Consider the following 22495-nt stretch of genomic DNA (forward strand, 5'->3'; position numbering starts at 1 on the left):
ACAATCTACATGCGTGCATTACATGTTAATGAGCATGTGGGTAATAGGTCTAAAGTTTCACTTTTGTTTTGAAAACAGAAAACTAAAAGTTTTATTCCGATAAACTAAAGGGTTTATTTGCTAGCATTCTTATTCTAAATTTCGTGTTGCATGTGTCATATTGCAGGTGAAGGAAAAGATCTAAAATTGGTGGACGCCCACGTTTACGGTCATGTTAAAGAGTTTCTTTGAGGAAATCGATGACTTTTATATGGATGTGGACAGGTTTTTAAGAGTTACGGACTTATTAATGTGCAAGAAGAAGAATCTTATTGTCATTAAGGTTTTCCCTACACTGATGTTCATGTGCTACGAAGCGTGCAAGGATTATGGTTGAGGATGATGAAGAGGCATAACCACATATTTGACAAGAAGAAATGCGAGGTCTTTGCTATGGGTCATCTATAGAAAAGTGGATAAAGATCACTATTTTGCATACTACGATTTTTATTTTGGTCGGATGTATACTTTGTGATTGAATGGTTTAGTTTATGTTTTTCTTTTGCTCATACGATTTTCTTCAAAGAATTCTTCAAAGGAAGTTCTTGTTACCAAGGTTGGTTCTACATGCACTCGCAAAGATATTCGAGGGTTTACTTTTCTTTTTGGGGTTCAATGTGTTTCGAAGAAGGTGCGGCATGTTTTGATAATGTGAGTATTGCGTTTCATGAGAAGATGAGTTGGCAAGAGTCGTACCAAGAAAGATGGCCAATTTGTCCAATAACATGCTGATTGAGATGCAATGTTTTCACAAGGGCTACTTTGTGTGCATAAATCTCTTGGAGTACCTAACATAGGAAAGCTTTTTTTGTTTTTTTTTGGATTGTCGATTTGAATGAATAACAGTTTTATGTTTGGAGTTTGCTATTTCAATTTTACGTTTGAGTACCTTCAGCTTTCTTTTGAACAAAGCTTTGTATTAAATGATCTTGTCGGATGTTGATTTTATTTTTGATCCAAATTGTGGCTAGTTACCTTGCAAGGCAAAGCTCTGTTGCCCTACTAATCTTGGAAAACTGCGAGTCCAAGGGATTGCTACTTAGTATGAAATCGAAAAGTGGCAATAATTCATCCGTCGAGTTTGAATTTGACAATATACAAAACACAACATCACGTTTCAATTATTAGTAGTGCGAGAGAATTAATTGACGTGCGGGAAATGCTTTGTAGAGCCTTGCATTGATAAGAGACTGTTGACAATTTACAAGAGAATTGTGGGAACATTAATAAAGCCATAATTTACAAGATAATTGTGGGAACATTAATAAAGGCATCGACTTAAGCTTGACCAATGAACTTGTTCTGTATTCGACCTTTTAAGTGCTGAATTAAGTTCAAAGTGTTACATTCTTGTGATCAAACAATAAAATACTGCACAATAAATAACAATGACGAATCAATGGTTCGGGCCAACCAAAGTGGACCCCATGATCGTACACCTTTTGTCGCATATGACACCTACAATGCCAATGATGTTCACGATAAAAAGCGTGGTCGGAGGAATGAGAAGCGATGTCATTTGAACACAAAGCTCGGCAAAGTCTCCTTTCTCATCGGCTACTTTCGAAGTATTTGAAGTTGGTATCAATGCCGGCCAAGCACTTTAAAAGCCCTTGGAACACAGCAAAAAGGTGAGCGAGATGTACCACGATGACCCAGGGTGCTCATTCCTCCACGAATCCTCAATGCTGAAACCACTCCATGAGCTCAAAGAATACCGGTTGCGAGAATTGAGACGAAAAGTGAGAATGAACCACATGCTAGCAAAGTTGCTTATCTGCAATTTTTTTTTTTTAACATCGGATCAGTCATCAAATGAAAGAAAAGGAAACAATCTCTAATTACGCTGAAATTACTAACATGTAGCTCTAGATAGTCTAAGCGTAGAGACAACTATATTTAGTTTATGAAATTAGTAGTATAGCATGATAAGGAGAAGCACCAACAGCTAAAGCTAGGTTGCTGCCCTAGAATTGAAGGTTGAGGATTCATCATCAGGTGTTGGGGATTGTGTAGTCTCACTCCGATCATTGTTAACCTGGAAAAATAGTTAGCATATCAGTCATTAACAATCTCCCACCTACTTTCTTCGAAAGTAAAAATGTAAAGAGAACAATATCAGCAAATTAATGTTCGCATATATTCAAAGACAAGACAAAATTATTATGACACGCGTATATATCTAACATAGAAACTGAAATGCAGCACAAAATACTAAGACAATTATTTCCAGCCAGTCTGTAACAATTCACCAAGCTAATAAATCATAACCTCCCCCCACAGAATAATCAATGAATAACAGATGAATAAACAACAGATTCTAGAACTGTCTAAACGAAAATGACCAGGCTTAGTACTATTTTATCTTAAAATAACATTAGTACATTCTCACAAAAGGAAGCGCTCACAACACTTGCTTCGAGTTTTCAAATTCCCACCAATTCATGATATAAGAACAAATTACACAAAATGCCTCATGTTAAAGGGACCAAGTTTAAATCATGCTAGCACCTAAGTTTATCTTTCAAAGCAAGGGAAACAAGAGAGTTGATTCCCAATGATGATGACACGGAAACACAAGTTTGCAAATGGTGTGAGCTTATATACGGTCATGTTGAAAATGGTAACACCGGATCCAAGGAGATGAGCAGAACCTGAACGTGTGGCATATTTGAAGTCAACGGCCAATGAAAGTTCTTGTTGCCAGAGACATCAATGAATGTTTCACCACTTTTCTCAAAGTGAAACAGCCTTATCTTTGCGAAATAGAATAATGCCATCCCTTATTCATCGAGGTTTATACATATTTCCACGTCATTCGCCCTTCTACGAGTGAACTTGATTTCACTTAAGCTTTGTTTTTTAAGTGAAAACTAAAAACAAGTGATTGACATACTAGTGACTCTTTGAATGGTAATCGCTCTTGATCAAATGGTCAATTGGAAGTGGCATCTTTCAAAATTCAAGCTGGAAAACTGATATAGGAGAGGGAGTTTTTCCTTTTGTATCAAAAGCAAGGAAGTGTACATCCACGGTGTAGGATAGTCACAACTTCTTTGAGATAAACGTAATACCAGGGCAGCGAGATGTAATTACCTTTATGCTAAGATCTGTATGGCGCGAATACGAGATATGGAGTTTGCAAAACCCCCGTCATATATGCAATGCCCAAAGCTTCCTTTGCAACTCCACATTTGTCTAAACATCTGCATGGACAGCAATGCGACAACCAACATGCACTTCATTAAATGCATGCATATTTTTCACCCTAATACAAGAAAGATATTCTTCATCCAGAAAAATTCATTGCTCTTACTAACGGTAGTACTTGAATCAATGCTTGGACCCCTCCATTCTTGTCAAACATGGCAATCTTACGCGGGTCCAAAAGTTGAAAAGATCGGAACCGGGCGAAATTGGTGACAAACTTTAAAACACATGCTTACCCAAGAATGCAGATGAGAGAATTAAAATAAAATAAAATAAAATAAATACCATGTGAAGAACATCCAATGTTACCGCATACCGCATATTCTCTATTGATGCGAGAAGGACATTGCTCTCGGTTCTAATTTTTTTTTCCCATCCAAGCCAACACTAACCGCAGCATACAATGCAATGTTTGATCAAATCAATCAAATCATAAGGCAGACAAAATAATAAGCCCACCTCATTCTAACGGCGGATGTGATTACAACAAAGCAAATGTTGATTTTTGATTCCTTACGACCACCTTTGCCATCTATAGCGAGATGGAGCAAATGTAAAAGGTATGGATTAGTGTAGTCCCGATAAACAAAAAAAAATGTCCATGGTAAAATACACAGTCGATCAATCAAGAAACGGACATCAAACGAAGGCTTGGTATAAAAAACCCAATTAGAAAGTCACCTGCTCCGATGGCTCTGGAATTTCACACACAGATATGTGTGGGCTGAATATGTGATCCTGAGGGTGCATGGCCCCATGTGCTCAGGAAGCAAATAGCTGTGAACCAAGACAAAGTCAGTCAGTAACCTTCATGTGAGTGCACTAGAAGAGAATATGCTATCGCAACCCAAAAGAAATTCTCAAAGCACATGAACATGCCACTCTATGTTAAGAACCGCTTCTTTGTAACTAGAGAAATTTGATTTTTAGCTTAACTAGGAATTATTCTTTAAACACAATATATAGGTGATAAACTCATGCCAAAATATGCATTACTTTGGGCAACATGTACAGATTCCGAGTTGGACAAAATACCATGTCAAAAAAATTAATACAACCGTCACCTAGGAATGCATCTTCCATCAAGGGCATTTTTTGCGAAGAAGCAGTTTCGGCATTTGAAAATTGCACGGGGCCTACAAACAAGATTTTAGTCAAGAATTTTTTGCTTAAATTATAAACTCTGTACAAAACCAAAAAAAAGTCATCTCAGTTTTGTCACCGGAATCCGGCGGTTTTCGAAAGGTAGTAATCTTGTGAACAAACCCCAGGCGAGAAGACCTGCATTACCAATTAACCAAGAAAATTGTTCAGTATAAGAAGATTTTCTATCACAATTGGCTGCGATATTTTAATTAGTTTTTCTTTTTTTGGGTAAAGCGATATTTTAGTTAGTTGTATTCTTGAGAAAGCTTAAATTAATTCAGCAAGTTCGACTGAAAATTTAAGGTGTTCAATATTAAAAACTTGCCAAATGAAATGAAAATTCCATCCAAACAGCCAAAGCTAAACCTAAAGTCAAAAGCTAGAGCCAAGGCTAAAAATTGATCAAAAACAGTTCAAAGCCACCCCAAACACAACAATGAGCTTTTCAAGACATCGGCATGGTAACACGTACGTTGCTTTTATCGAAAAGAAATTCCAACCCCTATCCCCTCTCAATATCGGTGTTATAAGAGATATCATCGAATGTATTCAAATGTTACTTTTTCGAGAGAAACAAATATGAAAATTTACACAAATACGTACCAAAGTCAGAAGCATCACATGCAGCATTTAATTTGTTTTAGATCAAGAGATTGGTTAATGATTTCAAAAGTACATCTAAATCAGCAAAATGTTGCTAGAAATCTCAGGTTTGGCACTCCAAACATAACAAGGATCACTGCCCAAGCATTTGCAAGCAATAAACACCCTATGATGAGCTGTCAGAGAATTTTTCACATTGAGAAAAAAGAAAATCTTTCATGCAACAATGAGATTTATCCAATTTGATACGGAGGCGTCAAAATCTTCCTAACAACTCTTTGACGTAGGGATCGGTGCGTCAACCTCACATTATTGAGCATAGGCTTGTGGGTTTATGATTTTTGTTCGTCGAAATTGTACATGATTTTCATACCGTCCAAAATTCCCGGCATGTACTACATGGAAGGGCAAAAATGCGAGGGCTGAACATTTGCAACCAAAATCGGCGAGTACAAACAATCTCCCGTAAAGCAAGTCATGTATCCCCAAAAGAAGCACAACTCATTATAGCTTTTTGATCCTACTTGGACAACCTCGTAAAAATCACAAATCCCATTTTCGTGCCACCAATTCTTTATCGAAGCAAGGAACGAATTTCAGCAACAGCATCACTTTATGCTCGCATAAGGTCCTTTCGACCACCTTCCGATCCAGCCGTTCTCGGATTTTACCATACACTACTAGAAAGCTCGAGCCGGTGAGAATAAATGCGTTCAAGCACATGGCATAAGCTGACCTCCCTCAAGTTCATTAGCGATTATGTCAACGCCCTGCATTGATCTTCACAGTTCCCTGCAGGTTTAAGATTAGTTCCACAACTAGCTAATGAGGTTTCATAAAATTCTACATGAACGTACTTTATGAGAAGTGAGAAAAATTGTGGCAACATCAAAAGAGGTTCTCGAACCGCATGGTACTACGCATCCGAGGGGGGAGAGCATGGACGTACAACAATCGCAAAGTCCTATCGTAAAGTTCCTCATTTTGAGTAAAGAGAAGGTATAATCCTTTAGTAGACCCCATGCTATTACATCTATCCAACACAACACAACACAATTAATCATAATGCAATGGATCAAGGCATGGAAAATATAAAGAAAAATATCCATAATCCTTTGGCAAAAAAAAAAAAAAGATCAAAACCTCGTTTATCACCACATGTCTGAAAAGTTGCGTTCTCAGTATTAGTGGAACAACACTTGAATTAAAATTGCCAATGCCATCACTAATAGAGCGACGCCAATAAACTATATCCATGCTTTGGGGAAAAAAAATCCCGTTGCTCTGAGAATAAGCACCAAAATTCTGGTCATTAAAAGGCTTCAGAATTTTATAAAATAATAAAATACGGGCTAGTCATACAAGTGCGAGAGAGAGAGATAAATGCATGCAGTTCGAACATGTTGGTCAATCTTACTTCATCTCTTTATCACACTTTGGTTTTCAGAATGTTCTTCCTAAACCATCTTGACTATGTAGTTCTTATCAGGAAAAGGAAAAAGAAAAAAAAGAACAATCAGAAGATGTAGGGGCAAGTGACACAATAGATGGAGTCATTTGGCACCTCGATGTTGACTCGTCACATCCTGGGATAATATAGATCACTTTTTGGGCTCATTATCAACTAAAAGGTCAACCCATTATCCCTCACTGCCTCGAGTCGAATCTAGACCATCAACCGCAATTACAACTGTCAAGGAAGGCCCTTATCAAAATTAAACCAGCCACCTCGCATCCAGCAATCACTAAACGCTATCATAACGATGTTTTCATGATTTCAATTAACAAGTCAATGACAGGCCAACGGGCTTAGAGCAAGACATAGCACATATCATGTCCTACGAGATGCCTTATTCAAATTAAAAAGTCTAAGCGACCCTCGGCATGTCCTGGTGAATAATATTAGAAACAAAGAGAACTCATGAGACATAGTAAAACAAAAAAGAAAACAAACCTCTTGTCTAAAGGAATTTATCAATTCTTCGAATATTCTTGCATCGAGAATACCTTCACTGCCACATCCCGCAATTGGATTAAATACAGAGAAAGTTAAAATCCGACCAAAAAAAAAAAAAAAAATCATCATCGGGGAGATCGCATAGGTACATACCATAAGCATCGCAAACACACGGAAACAAATATGACCAAATGATCTCGAGGCAATAAAAATCTACACCGCATGACAATAATCAATTGAGATGGATGCATTTGCCGTGCATCTCGGCAAAGTTATTGGGAATCATATAAACATCAATATGGAAGAACAACAGATCTGGCTTTTCAAGGACTATCCATGATTTGCAACAATAGCACTCATTTTAGAGCCTTTTCGGAGTATGTCCTCTTTGGCATGATGAATAGCCAAACCCAAGATTAAAGAAAACTACGGGAAAAGCATACTACTAATGACATTTCGGGCATCGTTTGAACTCCTATAAAATCCCTTTCGTCACCGTCAGACGAGAGAAAGAGAGAAAAGAGAGCGAGGAATTACCCGGACAGCGGTGCCGGATCGGAGCTAGAGGGGCGCGGTGGTTCGCGGTCCCGCGGTGGTTATTTGTCGAAGAGAGGGAGGGCGAGACAGAGATGCGAGTAGAGAGAAAGAGTAAGGACGGACGAGCCGAGTTGGGCGGGCCGGAGCCGGAGGTGCGGCGCGGTGGTTCGCCGGTCGGAAGAGGGAGGGCGGAGAGAGAGGAAGGTCGCACGCCGGTCGGTCGAAAAGAAAAGAGGGTGGTCGCACGCCGGAAGGCGGAGAGAGAGGGGAGGTCGCACGCCGGTCGGTTGCTCGCGATGTCGTCTCGCCGGTATCCTCGGTTCGCCGGTTGCTCGCGGTGCTGGCGGAGTCGGGCGAGGCGAGAGAGAGAGGGAGTTCGTCGGGGAGAGAGCGAGGGTAGAGAGAGAGGCGCAAGAAAGAACCCGCGGCGCAAACCCTCTCTCCGTAAGCTACTGATCACGGAAATTTTCAAAATGAGCGCCTGAAATTGTGGGTCCCACGAGGACACGTGTCGCGCTGCGAGCGCTTGTTGTTTGCCACGTTGATACATAAGACGTACCCAATATTTTCTCGTCCCGAGTCCTCCCGGCTGAAGTGACCCGCCCGTCTGGGAATTGCATTCGATTATGCGGGCCGGGTGAGCCGGACTCGCCCGTTTAAGCAAGGTTTCGTAATTGAAGACCCTCGTTCAAGCCCGCTCGAAAGTGTCTTTGGGCCCTTTTAGCGGGACCCGGCTCAACTTGTGTAGTTTTTATGAGGATTGCTACGTTTATTCAATTTGATTTTTATTTTTTTTTGTGTGTTACTCATCAACGTCTTCATATGTCGTATTTATGAAATGGTTTTTTGGTGTCATCCTCTGAGCTGTCTAAGTTATCTCCGTGTTTTGACCTTCTGTAGTCTTTCAACTTTCGAGATTTCGAGCCGGTCATATTATGTGGATTCTAAGGATTGATAAAATGACGTACTCAATTGTTGACCCGGCACAATGAGATTAATAAATAACCGTGTTTGGTGCTTTGATCTCCTGTGTTTGTTAATGCGTTATATGGCTAGAAGAAAAGTGTTTAGTTAGCGCTTGCAATATCAAGCATTTATTAATAACCAATATCTTAAATCGGTCTTAGTAAATATAAAATTTGGCGTCCAAACTCAACACCTAAAAAGCCATACAAGGAGAGACCATTTGTTGGAAACGAGAGGATGGGATTACTCTCAATCACGGCCTTCCCTAGAGTTAGAGTATCCTACAGCAATAGAAAGCGAACATTGACTTTCTAGATAATTCCGAAATTAAATTGATAGAAGAATAGGAACATTATGAATGCCTCATGAACATCGACCCGCTTAAGGAGCATTGCTCCTCATCGAAAGAGGTATGTTTCTAATTTAGATGCCGGAAGGAGTTCACTCTTGATTATAACAAGTGTTCGCTTGACTCTAAGAAGGAGATGCACTTTGGCCTTTAAGAATTATGCACTTAATGTGAACAAATTGTGCAAATCACTGTAAAAGAGTGAGCAATTTATTGTGAGGAGGGTGCACTTCGCCCTAAAGAGCATGTACATTGTCCTACATCTCGATAGGAACCTTGTCATTTCTTTGTAAACAATTATCTCTTGACGTCCTGTATTTAGCTGGTTCAAGGTATGGGGGCTAGACGACAACAAGAAGTACTGTGCGAAGGAGAAAAAGAAGGAATCAAACGTCATTCTCTCTCTGCCTTCTCCACCATTCCTAGGTGCAGACCACATGTGCAAAGCTTGGAAAGAACAACAATAACATATGAACTATAAATAGAATAGCAACGAAAAAAATTGAAAAGTATTATACATGGAGAGAGAGAGAGAGAAATATATAAATTATCTGTGCAAAAGACCAATGACCCCATGGGAATTATGAAAGTTTGATTCCTTGACTTACGCGTGCGTCCTGCCACAATTACCCTTCTTTCGATGCTTTGCACATGGGGCCTGCATCCGGCAATAGATGAAGAGGATAGAGAGGGGATGGCGTTCGATTCCTTCTTCCTCTCCTTCGCTCAATAATTCTTGTCGTCCGGCTCCCACTTCTTGAACCATCCCTTGCACTGCATCCTCGTGTTGACTCACTTCTTCAACCACCCCTTAATCCTTATAATTAATTTAATTTATCAATTTGGCCATCTTTGGATAAAATATTTATCCATTGGACAAATTGTAGTTAGGTTGACAAAACAATAAGCATATTTTAATATGGGCCCACGGACCAAATAAAATGAGAAAGCTTCATTATGAGTATAATCATTATAAAAAGAGGAAAATAGAAAATGGTGCTGGAAGGTTTGCAATTTAATTCAATCCCAGACCACTTAATTTTTTTTGCCTCTGTTCTAATGCATAACGTATTTTTAGAGAGCGAAGCTAGGTAGCATTGACAGTAATGAAAGAAAGTAACAATTTTTTTAGCCATTATTTTTAAATATATATATATATATATATATATTAACTAGTCTTTCTGGACACTTGGTGACCAGCTAAGTAAATTATATAGTTTTTAATGCATCGAGTTCTCATGTAATTTGGAATAATGGTTGGGAACTTATAGGACCGATGTGTGAGACTGCGTCAATCAGATGATGCCAATGTCTTTGTGATGCATGATGATGATGGGTGGGTACAAAAAATGAGTGGGAAAGAAATTGAGAGAGCAGCCTTTTGTCTGATTCCAGCCCTTCGGCCGCTTTAATAATGCCAAGACTAGGGTGCCATTTTTGACCCACTTGCTCCCATTAAATCAAATCAAATGAAATCAACGATGAGAGATTAAGAAGGTGTGGAGATTCGAGTGCAAACAAGAACGAAGGAAGGGAAGTGCGAAGGAGCAATCGGCGGAGAAACAAAAAACACAGCAACTTTTTTCTGGAATATTTAATTATCATAGGCCGAGATTTAGTAAATAGAGACCCAAATGACGAGGATGGAAAGAGGAGATGGGGATGGACTATGGAGCATTGTAGCTTAACCTTAGTTAAGACCTTAACTAAAACTCAGTCAATTACTTGGGAAGCTAAAAGCTTGGTAGCAGATTGCTCCAAGTCGTCACCGGCCAAGGCAAAATAACAAAGAAGCCTATCGTCTCAATCAAGATAAGAATAGTGGACTTATAAACAATCGAGTAATAGCAAATGTGATCCAAGAAAAAGTGTCTACTTTACCGGTCAAGGTCACCACCATCAATGTCAGATCTTTCCACCACCACTGAAGGATAAAATGGATTGAGCACTAGCCCTAAATCTATTTCTTAGCCAAATGAAATAATTAGGATTGAGATTACACAATTATAATAAGTTTAAAATTTTTTAGTAATTTTTTTCTATGAATGAGAGGATATATTATGACAAGAAGCATGCACTTACTTTTAAAAAAGTGACTGATTTATTGTGGGGAGAGTGCACTTCACCCTAGAGAGCATGCACATTATTCAGGGTAGGACAGCATCTCAACAGCAACTTTAGAATTTCGCTATGAACAAGTGTCTCTTGGCATCGAGAAACGGAGGCTAGACAACAAAAAGTACCGTGCGAAGGAGTAGAAGAAGGGATCAAACATCGAAAGAACAACAACGTATAAACTGAAATTTTATTTGGTAAAGAAAATCGAAAGAGTAATATACATGGAGGGAAGGGGGGGAAGTAATAAATAAGTTATTTGTACAAAGAGCAATGAAAATAGGAAGTAAAGATATGAATTATAAAAGTTGGAGGGAGGGGGAGGAAGTAATAAACAAGTTATTTGTACAAAAGAGCAATGAAAATAGGAAGTAAGATATGAATTATAAAAGTTGGATAAAAGAGAATTTTTGTGGCGTGAGGATACGTCGTATATTAAATGAATATTTTTATATATACATGATTAATTATTTTATTTAAATTAATTTATTCAAATTCATAAATAAATAATAAAAAAGAGCCTATAATAAATCTATACTAATGACGTTAATAAATTTATTCATAAAAAAAAATTGGAAAGACATTTTTTGACTTTAACAAAAAAGTTATCGATGAAATAAATAATTAACAAGAGATTAGAGTCAAAATAAAATTTTATTTTTCTACTATGATCAAAATTTTATTATTATTTAACATCTAGTGCTTTTTAAAAAAAAAAAAAAGCATCTAGTGCTTTTATTTTTGAAATAACTTTCTAACCCGCCTATTTTTTTTTTTTTTTTTTTTAATTTTTAGTCTTATCATGTATTAATAAAGTTATTTAATAGTCAATATTTTTGTTTGGAGCTAAATGGGTCCCACCCATTGAAGTCACGCTGAGGCTTTCGTTTCTTCCCCGGAGCCCTCTCTCTCCTTGCTCTTCTTCCTAAAATTGAAAGAGCAATCGGTTAAGTAACAGCCAAAAACCTTGCAATCGCCTTCTTGCTCCTCTCCCTTGCTCCCTTGCTCGGTTTCTGCCTCTCTCGCCGCTGCCTCGCCTCCGTTATCCCCTTTGCCGTCGTAGCCTCGCGTCCAGCCCTCCATCGCGGCATTGCGGTTTTCCATCTCGGCGTTGCAGTCGGCGGTCGCAGCCTTCTCCACGTTGCAGGCGGCGTTGCAGTCGGCGGTCGCAGCCCTCGCTCGCCGTCGCTCGCAGCGTCGCCTCGGCTCCTCCACCCTCCATCACCTTCTTCCCTTCGCACCTGCAGATCCGCCTCCGACCATGCCCATCGCAGAGCTCTTTCTTGGCGCCTTCCTTTCGACGCTCTTCGAAAGGTTGGCCTCTCAAGAGGTTCTCAAATTTGCGCGGCGCGTGGGTATAGATACGCTGCTGGAGAAATGGGAGAAGATGCTGATTAGCATCAACAAGGTGTTGGATGATGCAGAGGATAGGCAACTCACCGACGATCTTGATGTGAAGTCGTGGCTTAAAGATCTCAGGAACTTGGTCTACGACATCGAAGACTTGCTTGACGAGTTTGCCATGGAGTCCATGGAAAATAAGGCCAACGCAGAACCTGGCACTAGCAAGGCAGGTTCCCTTCTTCCTAGTTGTTGCTTTACATTGAGCCCAAAAGCATTTATGTTCGATCGTAAAATGAGATCCAAGATAGAAGAGATGGATGGCAGATTAAAGGATATCATCACTCAGAAAGATACTTTGAGCTTGAGAGAGAACAACGGGAACAGAGCGGCATACCGAGGAGTGGATAAGCCGCTTCACACTACAAGTTTGCCCGAGCCTTGTTTTGTTAGCAGGGAGGTTGAAAAAATGGAGATCCTTGAATTGTTGATTGGTGAAGAAGAAGGTGATAGGACATGTGCAGATCTAAAAGTGATTCCCATTGTGGGGATGGGGGATATTGGGAAGACTGCTTTGGCTCAGCAAGTTTACAATGATGCTAGAGTTACCAACTATTTCGATGTGAAAGCATGGGCTTGCGTTTCCAATGATTTCGACATGCTTGCTATTACAAAGAAGATCCTTGAGACAGTGAATGGCCATTTGCTCTGTGAAGGAAAGGACCTAAATTGGCTTCATGTTAAGCTCAAGGAACACCTTGCGGGGAAGAAGTTTCTTGTCATTCTAGATGATGTTTGGAATGAGAATTATGGAGAATGGACTATCCTCTTGAAGCCTTTTCAATCAGGAGTGAAGGGAAGCAAGGTTATTGTCACGACTCGTAATTTTCATGTTGCTGAAATAGCGCGTGCTCGACCCTATATTCTCAAAGAGTTGTCGCAAGATTCTTGTATGGCTTTGTTTGCATTTCATGCTTTTGGAGTTGGAAATTTCGATCATCATCCAAGTCTTGAAGGGTTAGGCATGAAAATAGTGGAAAAATGTCAAGGGTTGCCATTAGCTGTGAAGACTTTGGCTGGATTACTGAGCTTTAAAGTCAGTCCCCATGAATGGAAAGCTATATTGGATAGCAAAGTTTGGGACCTACCCAAAGAACGTAGTGACATCCTTCCGGCCTTGAAACTTAGCTACCTCCATCTCCCTTCGAATTTGAGAAGATGTTTCGCTTACTGTGCTATATATCCCAAGGATTATGAAATTGAACGAGCCGAGTTGATTCACTGGTGGATTGCGGAGGGCTTGTTGGAAGGAAAAGAAAGAAAGAACTGTTGGAATGCAGGTTTGAAATTTTTCGACGAGCTAGTTTCTACATCGTTACTTCAAAAGTTGAGTCGTGGTGAATCATACTTCTTGATGCATGATCTTGTGCATGACCTCGCAAAGCTAGTTGCTGGTACAACTTGTTTTAGCTCAGGAGAGTTTGAGTATGAAGGCTATCAAAATAATGCATCTTTAGCTCGTCATGCCTCATTCATTAGTAGTAGTCACATTGTGGGAAGAAGATTCAAGATATATCATGAAATGAAGGGACTTAGGAGCTTCATATCGATGGCGAAGGGACTTACGTATTATGATAAGCCTTATTTGTCTAAGAAAGTGTTAGGCGACTTGTTATCCAAATTGAAGTACTTGAGGGTGCTTTCATTATGTCGCTATTGCATCAGAGAGGTACCGGATTGCATTGGCAAACTAAGGCACCTAAGGTCCCTCAATTTGTCGTATACTAACATTGAAACCCTTCCAAAGTCAATTGTTGCATTGTACTATCTAGAGGCCTTGATGTTGCGGGGATGTCAAAACCTTATTGAATTACCAGAAGGTATGGAGAAGCTGATCAATCTAAAATTTCTCGACTTCACCGACACTCCAAGCCTAAGAGCGATGCTGCCACATATAGGTAATTTGGCGTGTCTTGAGATTTTGTCCAAATTTGTAGTGGGAACAGAAGCAGGGTCGAGATTGAAGGAGTTAAAAAACCTAGAGAACGTTGGAGGGGAATTGTGCATCTCTAATTTGCATAAGGTTCAAGAAGTCGAAGATGCCACAGATGCCAATTTACGCATGAAGGAGGGAATATGCCAATTGACCATGCAATGGTGCAAAGATTTTGGAAATTTCCGAAATGAAGAGCTTGAAGCAAAAGTCTTAGACTTTCTTTGCCCTCACCCAAACCTTGTAAGTTTCACAATATCCTACTATGGTGGCCTAGAATTCCCGTCATGGTTAGGAAGTCCCTCATACGTTAACATGATGCATTTACGTTTAGATGGGTGTTGTCGGGCCAAAGCACTAGCCTCATTGGGACAACTATCTTCTCTAAAAGAACTATATATCAAAGGTCTAAATGCAATATGCACGGTAGGGTCTGAATTTTATGGAACTAAAAGTCCTTTTCCATCCTTAATTACTTTGGAATTCAAGGACATGCGATCGTGGGAGGATTGGTCTCATTGCTTCGACAATGAAGAAGTAGGAGTTTTATTTCCTTGTCTTGAGCATCTAGTCATTTGGGATTGCCCTATATTGATTGGAAGATTGCCTAGTCAACTAAGCTCCCTCAAAAAGCTGGAAATCAACTCTTGTCCACTTATGGATGCCTCGTCCTCTATCATTAGCCTTCCATCCCTCAATAAATTAAAATTCAGAGGTTGTAATGAGGGCGTGCTGAAGAGTTTGGTAAACTTGACATCTCTAACCTCTCTTGTTATACAAGATGTTGTGGAATTAACCTGCTTAAATGATAGGTTTACAAGCTCCTTGGTCAAGCTAGAGAAGTTGAAGATGAAAAGTTGTAAAAAGTTGATGTACTTGTGGCAAGAGAGAAATGTAATTCAGAATCTCGCTTGTCTGAAGAGGTTAGTTGTCAAAAGTTGTCCTGAATTGATATCATTTTCAGTTGGAGAAGGAGATATAGAGTTGTCTAGCAAGCCGGAGACTATGGACTCCCGAAATTGCATCAATTTGGAGAGGCATCCAAGCGAGATTTACACTATTTCCTCTCTTCAAGAGTTGACCATCAAGAAATGTCCAAAACTCAAGATTTCTTTGCCTAGAGGATTAAGTGTTCATATAAATGAATCAAGCAGCAACAGCAATAATCCTGGTGACATGACGTCTTGTTTGCAAGAATTAGAAATCGACGGATGCGGTTCTCTACCAGCCTCTCCATTTAGTGAGAGTAGATATCTATCTACGACCCTCAAGACACTTCAAATTTGGTCGTGTATGGGAGTGGAGTCACTTGCAAAGATACCTGTAGACCGTCTTCAATCACTTCGATCGATCGGTATTGGCTATTGCGATAACTTGAGAAGCTTACCGCAGGGGCTGTACACACTTTTACATCTCACTGAGTTGTGGTTGTCGAATTGTCCGGCATTGGAGCTGGAGTGCTTCCCTCCTCTTCCTCCCGGCATCTTGAGGTTTGAGCTTAACAATTGTCCGAAGATAAAATCGTTACCTAATCAGTTGCATCGACTCACGAGTCTCCAACGTCTGGAAATTAGGGAGTGTGAGAGTATTATGCGCTTCCCCGATGGAGGATTGCCACCCCAGTTACAGGAACTTAGGGTGAATGGATGCGAGAATATGAAGCAGCCAGTGAGGGAGTGGCTCACCCCTCTCACCTCCCTTCAAGATCTGGACATTGACAGCTGTGCGGGACGAGTGGGAGAGGAGAAGCGTCTCGTGCTTCCGCTCCCTTCCTCTCTGCTCAATCTTTCTATCAGTTGTATGAAGAAAGTGGAAACACTGTCCAGCAGTCTCCCCCCCTCTCTCCTCAAGTTACAAATCTTCATTTGCCCGAAGCTGAGGGAGTTGCCCCAGGATGGCCTCCCTCCCTCCTTAGAAGACCTCTGGATCGCAAGATGTAGGATTCTGGAGAAGCGATGCAAGGAAGGGACCGGCTGCTATTGGCCCCTCATCCGCGAAATCCCAAAAGTCATATTGGGCTTTGACTACAACAAGTCAGTTACTTGAAAAAAAGGGATTTTATTTTATTTATTTATTTTTTTTGGTGAAGAAAAGGGGGGATTCAGACTCTGAATATTCTACATGGAAGAGATTAGGGTATTTTTAATATTTGAGCCTCGGCTCTTTTTGATCTTCGGGTAAAGATTGAGCAGAGAGGAAGGGGTGGACGCCCTTGACTTTGTGGAAGCAGCATTTTCTGCGCCCGACATATTCAGGTACATCACAGTATGACCTACTCAAAGTCAAAGGTTTCAACTTGTTGCATTTTTTGCTGGGAAAATGGAAGGAACTTGGTCATTGCTTCCTTACTACTGTTTTAGCTGGCAATATACTAAATGTGAGCGCATTCTAATCATCGTTATGTCTACAGTCTGCATAATATCCATGTTGAGCTTCAAATCAATGATGACCTTGTTTTTGTATAGTTCTAGATGTAAGCTTGCATTCGTCATCATTAATATTTTATCTGTAAATGTAAATTTGGAGCTGATGGATGTGGAAGTCATTGAGGGGCCAACCTATAGCATCAGTTTTTGTCTTTTCATTAGCATAAGTATTGATAAGTAATTGCAGTGAGATGTTCTATCTAAACCTTGACAAAAGGAAGAACTTCTCCTTATGTACTGCAACTCAGATTGATGCTAACTATTGATGACTGCAGGTGATTGCATTCAAACCTGTAATTGAGGGAAACACTTGTAATATAGCTGATCAGAGTGGTTCGGGAAAAATGCTGGCTTATCTTGCACCAACAGTCCAACATCTCAGGCAAGAAGAGCTGAAGGACTCAGCAAATCATTCTCACGAAGCCCTCCACTTGTCATTTTGGTGCCATCTGTCGAGTTCGCTTCACATGTTGGCGGTTGGTATCCTTTCCTGTGCCTTTTCTTTTAACCTTACGTGCTTTGGCAAGCAAGTCACTGACTTTTACTAGTTTGTGGCCATTTTAAGCTCTCATCTTATACTATGATAGGCTATTGCTTAAGCAGCCAATTTGTGGTGAAAAAAGCACTCCAATTCACTTTCGGTGGCAGTCAGTGTGTTTTTGACAACTTGTCGTCTATTTTACTCAAATTGTCATCTCTTCTTTCAAATAAGAAAAAAGAAGAGATTTCTTGCAATCTGAAAGATTGTACTGGGTTTCTGGAAAGACAAATATACAATTGGAGTGGCACACAGTTGCTTAATGATGTGCATAATCCACTAATGGGGCAAAACTGGTAAAAAATCTCCTTGGAGCCGTTGAAAATGGATGTGTTCTGAATTTGGAGATACTCTGTAGTTGGTTTTATGTACAGCAATGCTTGTTTTTGCTAGAAGTGGATGACAAACCTAACATAAATTTTTGCACCCACATAAGCGATACTTAATGTCTAGTAAAATTTTATGCAGGTTTTGAGTAACTGCTGATTCATATTGAAGTTTGGGGATCCATTCTGGTCTATGGTTGCCACGGGCGGTTTCAGGAAGAAAACTCAGCTGGAAAATATTGAAGGTCTTGATGCCTAATAGCCACACCCAGTCGCTTTATTTTTCTCGTTAAAGAGGGCTTTTTGGAGTTGAAAGATCTTGGATGGTAAGCTTATGCATTGAATAATGTTGCACGAATAAGTTTGGGTGCACGAGCTATTCCAAATTATCGTCTTCTCATCTGTTTTTGAGTAATGAATGTGATTGTGCTACTGTATTCTAGATTTAGTACTGCCACCATGATTCATCACCATTCTTCGAGGAAAGGAAAGGATTAGTGAAATTTCTATTCTTACATATACATAGCTGAATCTTGATTTTCTAGCTTGAGTTATGGAGACCTTTGCTTTGATTTACAAAATTGCTTTATATATTGCTATATGTTAGCCCTGATAGATTTCCTCAAGAAATGACTGGTGACAATTGATAAATTGAGAAAGCTCCCCTCGTCATATTGTTTGATATAGGATATGAAGTTCAAAAATCTTTTGCTAATCGATTTTTGCCTGCTAAGAATTTGAATGACATTAAAGTCTGGATGATTTTGGCATTTAGCATATTTCAGTCCATGCTAAGCTACAAACAAGAGCTCCATAAGAATATTATCTTTATACACGTTGCAGATTGTTTTGCAACTGCTGCTATAATTTATGGCTTTTCGATGCAGCGTGATTTTGGATGAGGTGGAAATTCTCTGCAATGATGAGGAGTTTGAAGCAGCCTTTCGAAGCATAATCAATTCTTTTCCTGTCGCCACACAGGTAGATAAAATAGTTGAAATTCTTCCCTGACTGTGAAGTGATCATGGGACCTGGCATTCATCGGACATGCCCTCACCTCAAAGAGGTTGGTCTAAAGCTGTATTATTCCCCTTTCCATTATTTGCCAATGGGTATGTTACTATTATCTAATCTAGGCTCAAAAGGATTCACTTCTGTGTCTACATTTTTCTGGATGCTTTGGGACAATATATTACTCATAACTAAGCTGTCGTTTGTGCTCCCTAAAAGTGATGGAGCATGGTTTTATGTTGATGCTTTGGATTTGGAGGTGGATTGTTACTGCATATTGACAAGGGAAGATGGAAAGTGGATGAAGAGTGGAATGAAATCTTTTTCCTTGAATGACTCTTAGCACGTGTATTGGTAGTCTATACTATTCTTTTGGCCAAAAGCGGTCTATACTATCTAAAGGTGCCTCCAGCATTCTGTAAGTGATTTAATCTGATTGGAGTTGAAGAGAAATAAAATCAGGAGAAGTCTTTGAAATTTCATTGATTGTGCCGAGAGGTATTGTATGAACTAATTTAAGCTGCATATACTGGAGAAGGATTATTTTTGCAACAGTATCCTAGATAAGCTGAGAGCTTTCTCATTTGGGTTGAACAGTAATCTTCTGTTACATGAAATTGCTTTGTCCTTCCCCTTTGATGAACATATTGCATAAATTTGATGTGGTAGCTAACCAGTGCCATTCCTCCTATTTTCGTGTCAAGAAGAAAACTAATGGAATACCACTGTAATAGAGGAGAATTTGACAGTTACATGTCATGTCCAGTTTCTCATAGATTGTAGTGGAGAGGAAGACGGTGAAAAGAGTCAAGATAGTGCCTACCTGATTAAGAAGTCTGCTCTTATTCAGCTTGCGGAGGAAAGCCCAGAACCAAAACAATTGTTTTCTGTAACAAGGTATGTTGATCTTTCAGCATAGGCTGCTTGAAATTGACTCATCATTACATTTACTTCTCTCTCCCGACCACCTCAACTCCTGAGCTGGAGTTTGAGAGAAGGCTCTGAAACCACCTGGATGGAGGACTCATCATTACTTTGAACTCATCCTTCCTCTTCTCTATACAGATTGCGACATGTTGGAAAGTTGAAAATGCATTGAACGAATTTACAGAAAAGGCACTCTTATAAAAGTTCTACCTTTCCATGCTGCTGTTACAGAAGAGTCACTACAGGCAAATATGAAAGAGTTTTCTGCTTCTCCATCTAAAGATGTTTCCTCGTTTTTGGTTTGCACCGACAGGTTTGTATGGTTGCTTTGTCCGATGCCATTCAAACTATGCTTTAAGAGATAGATCTGTTCTGTGGCGAGATTGATCCCTAAAAGTGAGCCTTTAGTTAAACCATGCATGGCCTGCCAAGACCCAGGCCTTCAGTTCTCAGTTTAAGCTTGCACATTTAATGATGTATTCAGTCTCAACAAGAACTAGATGAAAATAGTATTGGCTGGGATAGGCCTTGTTCTGTCTTGTGGGTTTTGTGAATGATTGGGCCTGTATACTTGCAAGTTTTCTGGTATTGGGCTGAGTTCAATTTCTTTGATAGGCGAGAGCTGAGTGTTAGCTAACACTCAAGGCACTCACCTAGGCGCTTAGGCAAAGCGATGCGAAGCCTCTGCTCCTCACCTCATCTCAGGCAAGGTTTCTTTGTTTAAGATAAGCACCTGAGATGAGGTGCTCCTCCTCTGAGGTATTGCCTCAGAAAAGATTTGTCTAGGTTAACATCTTGATGTGCTTCGATGCAGACCGCGAATAACTTGTGATTTTTTAGTGTGAAAGACCTAAAAATTTGTTTTGTGATGGATTAATCTCCACTTTCTACTTAGCACCTCTCATTGTTCAGCCTAGCGCCTGAGGCACAGTGGGGTCAGAGCCTCTTAGCAGCGCCTAGTGATTTTAACAGCACTGTTTGTGACAGAGTCAAATAAAAGGCGGGCACTTTTAACCATTGGCGGGGTCACTGGACATATACAAATTTACCTGAGACATGTCACTCTCCTCTTTCTTTAAGTATTTGCAAGATCCTGATGATTCTTGAACCATATGGCAGGGTGTCACGCGGAATCGACTTTACCAAAGTGGATCATGTATTCTCTTCAACTTCCTGTGCGATCTGAGCGAATATGTCTGCCTGTGTTGGAAGAACAGCGAGAGGTTCTGGAGGGAAAGGCAAAGCATTTGTCTTGGCAGTTGGGAAGCATTCCCTGGCAAGAAGGATAATGGTGAGAAACCAGAAAGGCCATCCCTTGCATGATGTGCCCTCTGCCTATGAGCTGATGAGTTGAGACGTTCATGCACCAAGTGGGATCGAGTTCATGCTTGGAGTGACAAGAATAGATCCCATCAGTCCATTCTTTTTTCCTGCATGTTACAGAGGAATGGCGTGGCAAGAAGTGAAAAACGTAAAGGGGGATCGCTGTTTGGTGAGATTCTGGTTCTTCCATTTTGCATCTACATGTTGAGGGGGATCCGAGAAGAGTTAATGCAATGAAGAGTTTTTGATATCAAGGTTTGAAACCTATATACTTTGGTCTTTATTCCGTTCATTGTTGAGGAACATCGATGCTCTTGCTGATCGAGACGACTTAAGAAGTCTCCATCGTCTGTAAGTTGCACTTTGTTGATAATGAATATGCAATGATAGGAAAGTACGGGACTGTATCCCCTGCTGTACGCCATGAATATATTAAATGACCCGCTGTCACAACTTACTGAGCGTTCCGATACAAGAAACTGATTTACGAACGCCAAATATAATTTACGTACTTCATTTTGCATCCATGATACAATAAGCTGATTTATGAACTTTACTTACAAGCTAAATTACTCATTTCAAAGGTAAATTAAAGTATTTCCTCTAAGGTAAATGACTTCGTTTTAAGAGATTTTCAATGGTATTATAATTTCCCTAAAAAGGTCATATTTTTTAGTTCTTGTACTTAGTAATTGAAATTTAACTGATCTTGGCGTAATTTGAATTGCACCTAGAGTTAATGATTTTATTTTTCGCATATTAGTTTAGCTGTAGACTGCGTTTTGTGAGAATCTCAATCACCTTAGCATAGTAACTTAGCTTAAATTATCGCAACAGATGGAACTTGTAATCTATATTGACCTTAATAATCGTAGATTGCTTTCTCTTCGTAACTTCATAATGTTGTCACTAGTAATTATTCAATAATACCGTTATTTTCCTCAAATGATCGTAATCAGTAATTTATTATAGTCAATAACTTCTCCTCATGAATTTCCTTAATACTCTCAATAATGCCAGCGCCCAGTCATTATCCGACAACATTGTAATTTTTCCACGATGATACAGTTTTGATGATTATACCTTCAACCACTGTAATTTGTCTCGAGTTGTCCTATTCTCAATTTATCTATAGCTAATGCTTTTCCTTTTGGAGTACTAACTTAGCTATAGAGCTCTTAAAGTAAGAATGCGTCGTTATCACCTCAAAGAATGTAACTTCGTAACGGCATTAATAGCTTACCTTGCTTAAGAGTGACAATTAATAATTACTGATAATAAATCACTTTAAGTTATTGTAAATCGTAACTTCACTGAAGAAATAGCATGCAACTTGAATTTATGGTAATTTTCCTTTTCCCTATTCGTAATCATTTACCAAAACGATGAAAACATTTATCTTAAGTTTGTAAATTAATGTAGCCTAGTTTTGAATAAATACGCTTGGTTGCTGCATTCTTCCTCCATCAAATGTAAAACTTACAACCCCTTGCAGTCGTAATAACCTTAAATGTTAATAGGTTGCTTGTATAACCGATTATAATCGGTGACAACTCTTATAATTGATTTGATGGATGAAATTCTTTAGCTTCAAATCTGATGGGCGTTGAATAACCTACTGGACTTTAGAACTTTCCCAGGAGTGGAAAAAGTTTAGCATTGGCTCCATTTTGCAATTCAGTTCTTAA

General features: G+C 39.6%; 1 protein-coding gene, 1 long non-coding RNA gene and 2 pseudogenes across 3 annotated transcripts; 3 read left to right on the plus strand and 1 right to left on the minus strand.

Moving 5' to 3' along the window:
* LOC104452442 overlaps positions 1-170 on the plus strand; it is a 949-nt pseudogene extending 779 nt beyond the window's left edge.
* Positions 171-1993: 1823 nt separating this feature from the next.
* Positions 1994-12026, minus strand: LOC104439105 (annotated as a pseudogene).
* Positions 11827-18612, plus strand: LOC104430141 (putative disease resistance RPP13-like protein 1). Of its 2 annotated transcripts, none has more exons than XM_039307754.1 (4): positions 11827-16511; positions 16958-17158; positions 17689-17872; positions 18390-18612. In XM_039307754.1, the coding sequence occupies exon 1, from the start codon at positions 12184-12186 to the stop codon at positions 16300-16302; it is 4119 nt and encodes a 1372-aa protein (XP_039163688.1). In that variant the 5' UTR covers positions 11827-12183; the 3' UTR covers positions 16303-16511; positions 16958-17158; positions 17689-17872; positions 18390-18612. The 2 variants fall into 2 exon arrangements, with proteins under 2 accessions (XP_039163688.1, XP_039163687.1); XM_039307753.1 differs by having other exon boundaries at positions 18434-18612.
* Positions 18613-18618: 6 nt separating this feature from the next.
* On the plus strand, positions 18619-20597 carry LOC120286121. Its single transcript, XR_005548697.1, has 3 exons — positions 18619-19454; positions 19623-19797; positions 20100-20597. It is a non-coding gene; the product is annotated as an uncharacterized LOC120286121 (long non-coding RNA).
* The last annotated feature ends 1898 nt before the right edge of the window (positions 20598-22495 follow it).

Source organism: Eucalyptus grandis, chromosome 2 (assembly GCF_016545825.1).
Source record: "Eucalyptus grandis isolate ANBG69807.140 chromosome 2, ASM1654582v1, whole genome shotgun sequence".
Lineage (NCBI taxonomy): Eukaryota > Viridiplantae > Streptophyta > Magnoliopsida > Myrtales > Myrtaceae > Eucalyptus > Eucalyptus grandis.

Bases quoted from the DNA above. Each gene is read 5' to 3' on its own strand.
- LOC104430141 (XM_039307754.1), top strand. From the start codon at position 12,184: ATGCCCATCGCAGAGCTCTTTCTTGGCGCCTTCCTTTCGACGCTCTTC.